The sequence below is a fragment of the Brachycentrus maculatus genome, unplaced genomic scaffold (assembly GCF_059751285.1).
Source record: "Brachycentrus maculatus isolate JH-2025_06_01 unplaced genomic scaffold, ASM5975128v1 h1tg000239l, whole genome shotgun sequence".
NCBI lineage: Eukaryota > Metazoa > Arthropoda > Insecta > Trichoptera > Brachycentridae > Brachycentrus > Brachycentrus maculatus.
Genome location: NW_028280990.1, coordinates 11,527 through 24,624, shown reverse-complemented (window position 1 = coordinate 24,624; position 13,098 = coordinate 11,527). Strand labels below are relative to the sequence as shown.

Below are 13,098 nucleotides of genomic sequence, written 5' to 3'. Positions count from 1 at the left end.
TACATCTCAACATAGATGAAGAAGAATATGAATGTCTGGGTATTTACAGATCACTTAACCAGCCTATGACAGGTCTTAAGTCATGTAATATCAGAATTATTATAATAATCAGAACAATTACTATTTTAAATTGACTTATTAAAATAATAATAATAATAATAAAACCCTTATTTGCACCCCAATGGTGCATAGGGCACTGCGTCATATAAACGCAGTGTTATCTTGATCGTTTACACATGAAGGAAAGGTGATCAACCCTCCGCTTCATGTACCAGTCCATGGTAATATTGAATAAATATTACAGTGAAAAAATCACTCATATTTATTTTAACCACCCTGGGAATCGAACCCGGGTCCTCCAGAACGGTAGCCGAGCGCGCTGACCATTACATTACAGAGGCGGACAAATTAAAATAATCAGAAAAAATATATAATATGATTTTATAAAATATCTTTGAACAAGTATTTGGACATACTCAAAATTTTCCATATTAAAACCATTTTAAACTTTGTGGTATGATAATATAACACTCCTTATCATTCATCGTTCACTTTATGTAATACCATTTGAGTGGTATTACACAAAGTGAACGATGAATGATAAGGAGAGTGTTATTCTTATTATACTCTATGTATTGAATGTTAAATTAAACACTGAGTTTTTGAGTGAACTAAGTTGTATTTTATTGTTTGAAAAAACACATAAAATACAATTTTGTGACAATCGTTTCGCCTAGTTATGGCATTTTCAAACAAATGTGAAGATACTTATTACATTTATAGATTTGACGTTTAATTTGTAGAACTACATTTTAATTTATGAGTTAATTTTTAAATCAGTATTTTTTGAGTCTACTAAGTTGTATTTTTTTTAATGTTAAAACTATTACGTAAGTACCTAAAATTGGATAGCTACATCAGGAACGTCATTTGAATCCATTAATTTAATCTTCACATAATCAACTAACTAACTAACCATCACACCGCTTCCCCGCAGCGGTAGGCAGAGAGTATTCTCTAACGCCACACCACTCTGTCTTTGCAAACATTCCTCGCCTCTTCTACGTTCATGCATCTCCTCATATACACCCGCCGATTGTTTCGACTCCTAACCTGACCGCTTTCAAGTATTTGGCATACCTGATCTTGCCATGTTTTTCTCGGTCTTCCTCCGCTCCTCTTTCCTTTTTTCACATTCGTTTGAAAATGCCATAACTAGGCGGAACACTTGTCACAATATAATTTTTTATTTGTTTTTTCAGTACAACTTAGTAGACTCAAAAAAATCTGTGTACGATTAAAAAATTAATACATAAATACTTATTTTACTCTTCTATAAATGGAGTTAGTCACGTTTCGGTAGGTGTGGTGGTGGTTTCGTTCGCCGTAGGGTAAGTGGACCTAAATTGGGCTCTAATGCTGGCCCGAGTGGTCCAAATCATAGTCATTAGGACCTGCTTTGGTACATGCCACGCCAGGGGCGAGTTTGTGACGTCATGCGCCTGTCAACATCGAGAATGCGAGATGTTGGCGTAATAAAAATAAACAAATTGATTTGATGATGTTATAAAAAGAAACCGCATATTCGGAATCTTTCTTGTTACGAGTTTTTTTCTTCCCAGTTGTGCATAAGACACTGGGTTTCAATAACAGTAAAAATAGTAGGCAATTAAGGTTTATGCAGTAGTTATAAGGTAAAAAAAAATTACGAGGCGAATGTAAGTGGAAAAAAGAGCAGAGGAAGACCGAGAAAAACATGGCACGATCAGGTATGCCAAGTACTTGAAAGTGGTCAGGTTAGGAGTCGTAACAATCGGCGGGTATGTATGAGGAGATGCATGAACGTGGAAGAGGCGAAGAATGTTTGCAAAGACAGAGTGTTGTGGCGTTCTATTCTCTCTGCCTACCCCTGCGGGGAAGCGGCGTGATGGTTAGTTAGTTTGTTTTTATTTTTTTATAAGGTACTGCATTCTAATACCAATTTAAAGCAGCAAGCCAACAAAGATTAGGGCAATAATTATAAGACATTGAGTGCCAACAATAATAAAAACAGCAAGTCAATAAAAGTTTCCGCAATACTAATAAGACACTTTGTTCCACCAACAATAAAAACAGCAAGTCAACAAAGGTTTATGCAATAGTTATAAGGTACCCTTATGTATGGAAGCGAAGCATGGAGTTGGCAAAAGAAGGATGAAAGCAGACTGAATGCAGTCGAAATGAGATCGCTCAGACGAATGTGTGGCAAAACGATGTTGGATAGATGTTCGAATGATGAAATAAGGAAAGAATGTAAGGCTGAGACAAGCATTATCGATAAAATTAAGAAAGGTGTGTTGAGATGGTTTGGACATGTGGAGCGTATGAGTGAAGAAAGAACGGTTAAAAAATTTATGAAGCGAATGTAGTTGGAAAAAGAAGCAGAGGACGACCGAGGAAAACTTGGCACTATCAGGTATGTCAAATACTTGAAAGCGGCCGGGTCAGGAGTCGTAATAATCGTCGGGTATGTATGAAGAGATGCATGAATGTAGAAGAGGCAAAGAATGTTTGCAAAGACAGAGTGGTGTGGCGTTCGATTCTCTCTGCCTACCCCTGCGGGGAAGCAGCGTGATGGTTAGTTAGTTAGTTAGGTTATAGATAATTACCCTTCCCTTACGATACCAAAGACTTCCACGCACTCCGTATACCATATTAAAATGTGATTTAAAAAAACGGGGAAAAACTCCTAAATGTTGCTTTTATTGAGAACCTTGGAAAACATACTACCCAAATATACGAAATCATCTACCTGTTCTAAAATCTCCCCATTTACTAATATTTCAAACTCAGATCTATCTATAGATTCATCTCTTTCAAAAACCATGATCTTGGATTTAATGTTTTAGAATTGTGATTCGCAAGCCTAAACGGACATAGCAATCCAACTACCCACGCCGCCCTGGGACCCGTTATACAAACAAGGATATCATAAATTGTCCATTTTCAACCATTTTTTGCCGAAGTACAAAAATGCTGGCATTTCCAGGAACCATCGTCCGACACTCCTATGTGGTTTGGTGGAACGGAGGGAGTTTACGATTCGAAAAGATTTTGCGACTTCCTACCTAACACAGAATGAGTCACTGAACTGACTCATTTATTATAATATTTGGCCACGTTTTTGGCATCTCAACATAAAACAAATCTCACATAATATGGAACAACATTTTGAGTGTGTCCAAATACTTGTTAACAAACCTAGATTATCTGCAATTATAGGAGTTTGACCGAGAAAAACATGGCACGATCAGGAATGCCAAATACTTGAAAGTGGTCAGGCTAGGAGTCGTACAATCGGCGGGCATGTATTAGGAGATGCATGAACGTGGAAGAGGCTAAGAATGTTTGCAAAGACGGAGTGGTGTGGCGTTCTATTCTCTCTGCCTACCCCTGCGGGGAAGCGGCGTGATGGTTAGTTAGTTAGTTATATAAAAAAATAAAATAAAACCCTTATCCGCACCCCAATGGTGCATAGGGCACTATGTCATATAAACGCAGTGTTATCTTGATCGTTAACACATGAAGTAAAGGTGATCAGCCCTCCGCTTCAGGTACCAGTCCAGGGTAATATTGAATAAATATTACAGTAAAAAAATAACGTATTATATATTTATTTATTTATTTTATTTTACCCCCCCTGGGAATCGAACCCGGGACCTCCAGAACGGTAGCCAAGCGTGCTGACCATTACACTACGGAGGCGGACAAAGTTATAGGAGTTAGTTTTCATATTATTTTTTGACATCTCATAAATGAAGAACCATCTTTGATGAGATGTCAAAAAATAATAGAAATTAATACATTAATTAAAATGGAGTTCTACAAATTAAACTTTAAAAAAAAATCTAAAATGTTATTTACGCTTAAGATATTAACGCTAAAAAATTATTTTTTTACGCTAAAGTTAAGTCGAAACGTGATGTAAGATTAAAAACAAATGCACTGTTATCGATTCCTTTGCTCCTTTGGTTGGAATGCGGCCAGAGCGTGCTCGGCTCTCCCGAGGCAAAGTGTCTCACTACCAATTCCACTTTCCATTGTCACCAAAATAAGACGGTGATGTCACCACGCGTGACATTCTGTACATAACAATCCTGCTAACATCAAGGCCCAGCATTCGATAAGTCGCAACTTAATTTTCTTTCAGCCCAGGTAACATTTGACGTGTTTAAAATATTTGCAAAATATACCGTTTTTGTATTGAAAAAAATAAGTTATTTACGATACATAAATACTGACTATGGTTTTGAAAAGGGGGTTTAACATGTGTCATCATCATCAGGGTTTAACATGCATACGTTAAACACTGATGATGACAAGGTTCTTGTCGAAACTGTTAAAAATGTACCAATAACAAAGTTTACAACATTTTGAGTGTGTCAAAATATGTATGTGATTATAATCCAGGATTCGGACCTCACATACTAATATTAGAGTTTCTGCTCAGTAAAAAGCTTCTTTTCATCACACCAATAGATGTCTGTAGTGAAGTTCTAAACAACGATTCTAAATTGGTTCATATGTATAGAACATCCAAGAGAAGTGTGGTTGTCAATAATGGGTAGAATTGGTGAATATTACACGTATCTAAAGTGATCACTTAAACCAGCCTATGACGGTCGTCAGCCCCGTAAATGCCCAGACTTCCATATTCTTCTTCATCTTTGATGATATGTCAAAAAACAAAAACAAAGTGGTTAAAAACAAAGTTTATTTTATGAAGTTTATAAAATTTGCCACAAAGTATCTGCGAAAAACTTAAAAAAAACAATTAAAAAACATTAACTTCCCTATAACATCCCCTCTGATAACATGGTACCTATCCCAGCGTTATAGGAGGGTTGACTGTTTTATCATTTTGGTGCTGTTTTTTATAAACTAACGGGCTTACTTCAAACGTCTGTTTACGATTTTCTTACCGGTAGCGCCGATTAGGCTCGCAACGTCGTAATCCCTATTCGCCACGCTACAGCGTTACTCCGTCAGCCTCTATTACTCTCTGTAATCCTGTTACCCTGTTACTCTTCCACCCAAACAAGTCTCATACGCGACTATGTTAACACGTGTCGATAATAAATTGCCGGTGGCTGTGTTGCCTCTAGCCGGTAGTGATGCAGATAATTGAGCAAAAGCCTTGATTAGACTTCGATAATCGGTTATGAAAATAATCTATTTATTGATTTGGCGTTTAATTTGTAGAACGAATGACATTCGTTTGATAATGCCCTAACAAGGCGAAACAATTGTCACAATATAATTTTTTATGTGTTTTTGTTAATAAAATACAACTTAGTAGAGTCAAAAAATCTGTGTTTGATTTAAAATTTATACATAAATGAAAATAATCGTTAATTTGGCGATGTTTCGGATGTTGTTAAAATCTTTGACGTGCTGTCTCCATAATATAGTAGTTGTAGCGTTTGGCTTCTATGCTGGAGGTCACGGGTTCGATTTTCAGGGAGACACGATGAATATTATTGCTTTTTTACTCTTATATTTACTTACTTTGAGACTGATTACTATCCCTTATATATTATAATTGTCCGCCTCCGTAGTGTAATGGTCAGCACGCTCGGCTACCGTATTGGTGGTCCCGGGTCCGATTTCCAGGGAGGGATCAAATAAATGAAAGTGAACTCAGATATTTATTCAATATTTATTGCCTGAAGCGGCGGGCTTATTACCTTTCTTTATGTGATGCAGTGCCCTATGCACAATTGGGTACGGATGAAGGTTTGAAGAATAATAAATACCTCATGATTATTATTATTATACACTACTTCATTTCATTTGAATTTATTTATTTTAAATTTAAGTTTTACTTAGTAAATACCACTATTTCTTAAAATCTGCTGTGACACGTGTTTCTTTTTTTTATTTATATAGCTTTAAATTAAAAAAAGTAAAAAATAAAAAATAGTTACATTAATAAAAAAAAGCCAATTACACAATTCTACATCTATGTTATAATAACGATCAAGAACATTAACAGATAAAAAAAAGTTTCGATGCATTCCGCATCATTTCAAACACCGTAGATGTTTATGGATAGATTTTACCACAAAGTGACTGCCGAATCAATTAATGAATTTGTTTTATCAGAAAAAAAATTATGATTATTTTCAACCTGCCTACTAGGTTAGGTTAGGTTAGGTTAGGTCAAAATAGATTACTCGGATGCTGATCCCTAGTTACCTTTATGAAAAAAAAATAATGAATTATTTTTATGATAGATATCGCGATTAAAATATCCGAATGATTCGATTATAATGATCGGTTATTTTCGTCATTGCTAGCCGGTAGTCTGCGGTGACCGCTACATAAATTTCGTGGTTCGTTTCAGAGTTGAAAGGAATTGTTGTCTGTGCGTTGTGGTCAAGCATCGGATATGAATACTATGAGATACCTTGGAAATACATTTAACAACATACATGAAAAATGACGTGTCTAACGATGTACCATGAATGCCCATCGAATGCCCATAGAACGCCCATAGAATGCCCATGAAATGCCCATAGAATGCCCCGCATTCACTGTCAAACGTCTTACATTTTCGTAAAATACATACTGCCTCCAGGGTGATGAAGAAGAATATGGAAGTCTGGGTAATTTACAGGGCTTACGACCTGTCATAACCTGTGATCACTTTATTTTACAAAGTTGTAATTATCTATTTTGGCAGTGACAGGGACATTGAAAGCTTCTTCTTCTTCTTCTTCTTGGTGTAGGCCTTGTGGCCTGTTTTTAAGAGGGATTAGCCTCCTGCGAGGTCGATTCCCAGCTGTTCCATCTCTCTCTCATCCATCTCTTTGGTGGTCAGCCCGGGAGTAGTCTACCTTGGGGTTGGCCGTACAGTGCGATGCAGGGGGAGTCTAGATGGTCATTAGTCATATAAAATATATGTAAAAAAAAAACCATTGTGATTTTATTATATCACTTGAGAGAAATTGTCCTTATCTTGGGCAGCTCTAAACAGCGCCTCGACGGTCCTGATCCCCGTCCAATCTCGTATATTCCGGAGCCAGGAGATCTGCCTTCTGCCCACACCTCGTCGACCCTCTATTTTGCCTAATTTACACTCAATCTAACACTCCCTCAATTCATTGTTTTGCCTTATCAACTATTGAGCATGAGTAAGGATCCTTTCTCGAAGTTTGAAATAGTCTAGGAGGTTAAGTATGTGTATTTCACGAAAATCACAACCCGGTCATACAAATTGGATTTTAATTCGCCGTGCGTGCGGGGACTTACTACGTTAGGGTCACCATGCACGATAGGTTTTTATTTATTCACCGCTCTAATTTAAAATTCCACCTCGTTCATTAAACAAGTCTTCGATAGCATAATTAAGAGTATCATCGTATCATTCTAGCCATATCAAATAATCTTCGTCTTCTAGTCCTTAATCGCAAGCCTATGGTGCATAGGGTACTGCATTGTATCGAGTGAGAATTATCTTGATCGTCAAATACGCGAAGGCATTCTGATCAGCCATGCCTTTTAAGTACTGGGTATGAGCAAATCCGTAAAGGCCCATTTTTGTGTCTGTACCCAGTACAGACAAATCCACAGACCCATTTTTTGCTCAGCCCAGGTATGGACAAATACATCCCTACTTAACGTCTTTGTAGACTATTAGGGTCAGATCTCGTCGTCCTCTGGTTGTAGGTCCTTCTATTATGGACAACGTCACCTAGGCCATACCTTCGAATCATGTAATCTTTCTGCAGTATCCATGAATTCTTTGGTCTTCCTCTAGATGTCTTTCGAGGAAGATCAATGGCTATCGAATGGTTCACAATATGATCAGGTTCTCTGCGTCCCATGTGCCCATACCATCTCAAATGCCTTTCCTCTCCTTCACTTTTGATGCCTGTTACAGCCTGGCTTCTACGAATACGTGAACTCTTTGTTTTGTCTCCTAAGGGACACTCCAGCTGACCACCTAAGCATTTCAGCAGTTTCTAATTGTGATCAGGTTCTCTGCGTCCTATGTGCCCATACCATCTCAATAGCCTTTCCTCTACCTTACTATTGATGTCAGTAGGCAGAAGAATATGTGGTACAGGCAAATGGGCAAAGGGCCAATATGATGCTAGTTGCAAACGTTCGTCAATAGGGCCCGCTGCCCATACAATGCCTGCGTCTAGATGTCGAGTGGTAGCAATTGCATGTTGAGGTGAGCGAACCGCGTGTATTCGTGTTCGACTCCCATTAGTGCCTTAACAAGGGGCCGTAACTACCAAGAGCATTTGAAAAATAAATCCCCCCTTTTAAAACATAATTTTTGCAGCGGCCGTATCGTAAAAATATGCTAAATTGCATTTGGAGTAATTCAATATGCGCTTTTACAACGATACATCGTTATAATGTGTCAAAACTGATTTCATTATAAAATAAAACAATTTTTTGACAACATTTTGGTGTGTCCAAATCCTTGTTCACAAATCTGGGTTTTTCCATTAAGAAGTTATTTTTATTTTTTGACATCTCAGCATATGTAGATGAAGAAGAATATGGAAGGTTGGGTATTAAAATCATATTTATTTTAAATATTAAAATCACACACTGTTTTGAGTCTACTAAGTTGTATATTTTATTTTTTATTAAATATGAAAAAAAAAGAAAATTCGTGACAATTCGCCTTGATATGGCATTATTAACTATCGATTGATCGCTTACCGACTGCATTCAGTCTAAATTCATCCTTTTTTCTCCAATTCCTAGCTTCACTTCAATACATTGGGGTTAGTACAAGGACTCCATTATATAGTGCCATTTTAGTTTTAACTGTTTTTCATGTCATTAAAATATGTGTTAAGTGTTTTGTTTCTAATATCATTATGATTCTTTTTATGCCACATGTTTTGTTTCTTAAAAATTATGTATTTCTATCATGATTATCTCGAAGGATAATCGTTTTAAAAATTGCATCTTTTTGGTCCATAGGCAAATTGGAAGCTCCACCCCACGCAGGCTTCAACATGGGTTACCTGATGGCTCCTTACCCTTATCCTAACGGTGCTGCAGCGCATCCCCTGCCCGTATCCATGGTAAGTGATTTTCTTCTTCTTATTTTGTGCATGTCATGTCAGGTCCCCCCATAGTCGACTTATCACTTGAGAGTAATTGTCCTTGTCTTGGGCAGCTCTCAACAGCGCCGAGACGATCCCGATCCCCGTCCAATCTCGTATATATTATAATGGTTATTTTGAAACCGGTTGCCATAAAGTGATGTTTTCAGTGGTATTACACAATGTGAACGATGAATGATAATTAGTGTTATATTACCATACCACAATGTGAAAAATTCTGTAAATATACAAAATAGGTTAAATTTAAATAAAAAATATATCATGGAGGCCTAGGCTGCTTCCTTGGGGAACACCTCATGAATTTATTTATTTTTCGTTGTAAACGATGCGATGTGCTTTTTTTCTAATATTTTTTTATTAAAATACCAGTAATATAAATAGTAAAAAATATTTACTAAAAACAAAGCATAAAAGTTTGTCATTAAGTTTAAGTAAAAAAAAGCAATTGTTTTCAATGCGCGTTTTCGACAGTCCTTGAAGTTTTACGAGTATTTCGAGGGTACGACTTTTTCAATTTCGCTATTCAAGGCTCTACCGACTGTTAAAAAAGGCATTATTTATTTTATTTTCATAGTAAAAATCTAATTTATTCACCCACATGCATTGTTCGATGGCTTCTGTACAATATCCCATAAAAGCAGGCCGAGTAATTCACAGCACATAGATAAAATTGTTCTTGTTCTTTGGCTGGAATGGTTTTGACCGCAAAGTCTCGGCTCTACGTAATTGGCGGTTATGGTTTATGGGTTTATGTGTTCCTTTGACCAAACAAACATGACATAGGTTGGTTTTTAATGGACGCTCGCTTATCGACTTGAGATTGCTATCACCATGCTTCTGCACATATTCAACTGAGCGGAATTTATGTTTTTGAAGTGGTAAGTGGTAATATTCTGTCTGCCTTCCTGGTGTAATAATTAGCGCGTTTAGCTTCCATCCTGGAGACCTCAGGTTCGATTCACAAGACGTATAGTCCAACAAATATGATTGATTTATTATTAACTATTTCGGCACTGAATTTGTAGTAAGACATGATTAAATTATAAATAAAACATGTGTTTTTTACCACTTGAATATTACATCATTTTCATATCATAATCCACATCTGTATAAGTGCCTTTGAGGTAGGTTACGAAAACGGTGCTGTATAAAATATTATTACTGTATTATTATTGACTGGTTATTACATTTCCATCAACCACAACATCCAAAAAGGGTCTCTGCTAAATAAAAGCTTTCTCAGTCCATCATAGATGGTTCTCGTGAACATATACAGGGTCATGAAATTAATAATACATTTGGGAGTTCCAAAAATCAGACTGGTGTCGTGGTCAATCATGGGTAGGATGGTGACTGTTGCACCTGTATAAAGTGATCACTTGACCAGCCTATGACAATTTATAAGAATGGTCAATACCCTTACTTCTATATTCTTCTTCATCTATGTTGTGATATATTTTTTTAAATTAGCCAACTTCTATCAATCTGTTTTTAAGTTACTAGATAAACCTTATATCGTAGTCGTACCCGAGAAAGTGACTAACTAGCAAAACGTTAAATGTTCAGGAGGGCCATTTAAGTCATTTTTGCTTGGCAAGAAAATAAACATCAGTGCAGTTAGTTATTTTTAACAAGTCAATATATTATACTTCCAAGTTTAAAATGGATTTTTAAATTGGGATTTTTTATGGCAATATTAAGCTAGTAAGATATCAAATAGTCAATAAACAGTTTTTTTTTAAAATGCACTTGGTCACTTTCTCCGGTATGACTACGATATTTGTGTATAAACTTATCCATCTTTTTAGTTGGTTTTATTTCTTAAAAAAAAACAGCTTAGTTTTTCAATGTTAGTGGAATATTTGCCCCTGGAATTCCGATTCGAGATCCTGTCTGGATTTAAGGATATTTTTATATAAGTTTTTCAAATATTCCAGACTTGCGTTATCGAATTTCGAAGAGCGACATTCCACCCTGTGAAAAATGCTCGCCGTCGGAAGACTTCAACCATGCCAAAATCCCGACATCCGGCCTCTACGACATTTTAGGATAGATTCACACTTCAGCTTTTTTTAAAACTGGTTCAGAATCCTCACCAATGCGATCACTTAGACGAATGTGTGGCTATACGATGTATTATTTGTGTTCGAAGGGTAAAATAAAGAATTAACGAGGTTTTGCATTGTAAACCATCCAAATTTTCAATTCGGTTTGTATTTTCACCTGTTGATGAAAATATTCGTAGCTCTCGAAACTAGTCTTGTTTATATTTTGGCATCTCAACATAGATGAAGAAGAATATGGAAGCCTGGTATTAAACCTAGCATAGGCTGGATAAGTGATCGCTTTACAAACGTTCACCGATTCTACCCATGATTGACAACCACACTACTGAAATTCTTGAAAGTTCTATATGTATGATCTAATTATTCTTCATCTATGTTGAGATGCATAAAATAATATGAAAAATAACTTCTGTAATTGGAGATAATCCAGATTTTGAACAAGTATTTGGACACACTCAAAACTATTTCTGAAATTGTTTCTATGTAATCTTTGTCCGCCTCCATAGCGTCGTGGCTAGCACGCAAGGCTACCATGCTGGAGGTCCCGGGTTCGATTCCCAAGAGCGTCAAAATAAATATTGGTGATTTTTCAGTCTATTATTTATTTAATATGGCCCGGGACTGGTACCTGAAGTGGAAGGCTGATCACCTTTCCTTCGTGTATTTAACGACCAAGATAACACTGGTTCTATACGATGCAGTGCCCTATGCACCATATGGGTGTGGACAATGGTTAGAAGAAGAAGTAGCAGATTTTTTTTTATATGTGTTTTTTTCAAATTCGATCTTATGTGAACATCGTTACTCAAAATTTAATATGGGAGATGAAAATATCGCTTCAAAAGGCATCGCGTCCATTCTTTACGGCTCCAGTGGCTAGAGGGTCCCCTGGTTTCATCCCCACCCTCGCAGTTCCCGTTCCCCTTCCCCCTCCAGGATATGGCGGGAAAAGGCTGGAAGGGAGGAGATGGGGTAAGAATGGAAGGGAAATTCGGCAGCGGAAATTTTTGAGAGGATTCAAGAATCCACAGTTTCTCAATAAGTACTAATAATAAATAATAATTTTTGACAAATCGCTCACTCCTTTCAAGAACGTCATTAATCAAAAAACTTGATTTTTCAGGAGAACGTTTTTAATGTTTAAAAATGTAACACAATCTATTTGAAATAAATATCAAGCCACTTATTGAACTTTTTACTGTGCAACAGATGTTTTTAGGTGAAACCTGAGGGTTTTTTCTCCATTTGGAAAATATTTCATATGTTTAAAAAAAAATTAAACAATACCTTTTCTTCAAAATTTTAAAACAATTTTTTTTGCTCTATAGCGGGTAATTATTATGTTAAAAATATGCCTCTTTTGCTGGGATATAGTACATTTTCTGGGCATTCCGAAAACGTGCACAACTGAAAATCGACGATTTTTGATTTATGACTCTTTTTAAAGGAGTGAGCGAAATAGGATATTATTTTTAGAGGTGAACCCTTTATTTTGTCTCTAAGGGACACTCCAGCTGACCATCTAAGCATTCACATTTCATCAGGTTCTTTGTGTCCTATGTGCCCATACCATACGTTAGAAGAAGATGTAGTACGGACGAATTGGGGAATGGTTTATCATGCTTTCGAATCATGTTATCTTTCTTTAGCATCTATGGATTTTTTGTCTTTCTGTAATTGTCTTTAGAGGAAGCTCCATGGCGATCGCCTGGTTTACAATATGACCAGGTTCTCTACGTCGTATGTGCCCATACCATCTCAATTGCTTTCCTCGTATTGGTGAGTGTTACAGCCAGGCTTCCATGAATGCGTGAACTCTTTATGTTGTCTCTAAGGGACACTACATCTGACCATCTAAGCATTCGCATATCAGCAGTTTCTTGGTATTTTCTTTC

At 36.7% G+C, this 13,098-nt stretch overlaps 1 protein-coding gene across 1 annotated transcript in view; it reads left to right on the top strand.

Moving 5' to 3' along the window:
• The window catches only part of LOC148306506 (protein pangolin, isoforms A/H/I/S-like), a gene marked incomplete at its 3' end in the record, with an annotated part of 128,173 nt that extends 119,074 nt beyond the window's left edge, over nucleotides 1–9,099 (top strand). Inside the window, exon 5 of the mRNA XM_088264893.1 lies at nucleotides 8,992–9,099. Within this exon, the coding sequence (XP_088121019.1) occupies nucleotides 8,992–9,099 (108 nt within the window). The remainder of the gene's footprint in view (nucleotides 1–8,991) is intronic.
• Nucleotides 9,100–13,098: the final 3,999 nt, after the last annotated feature.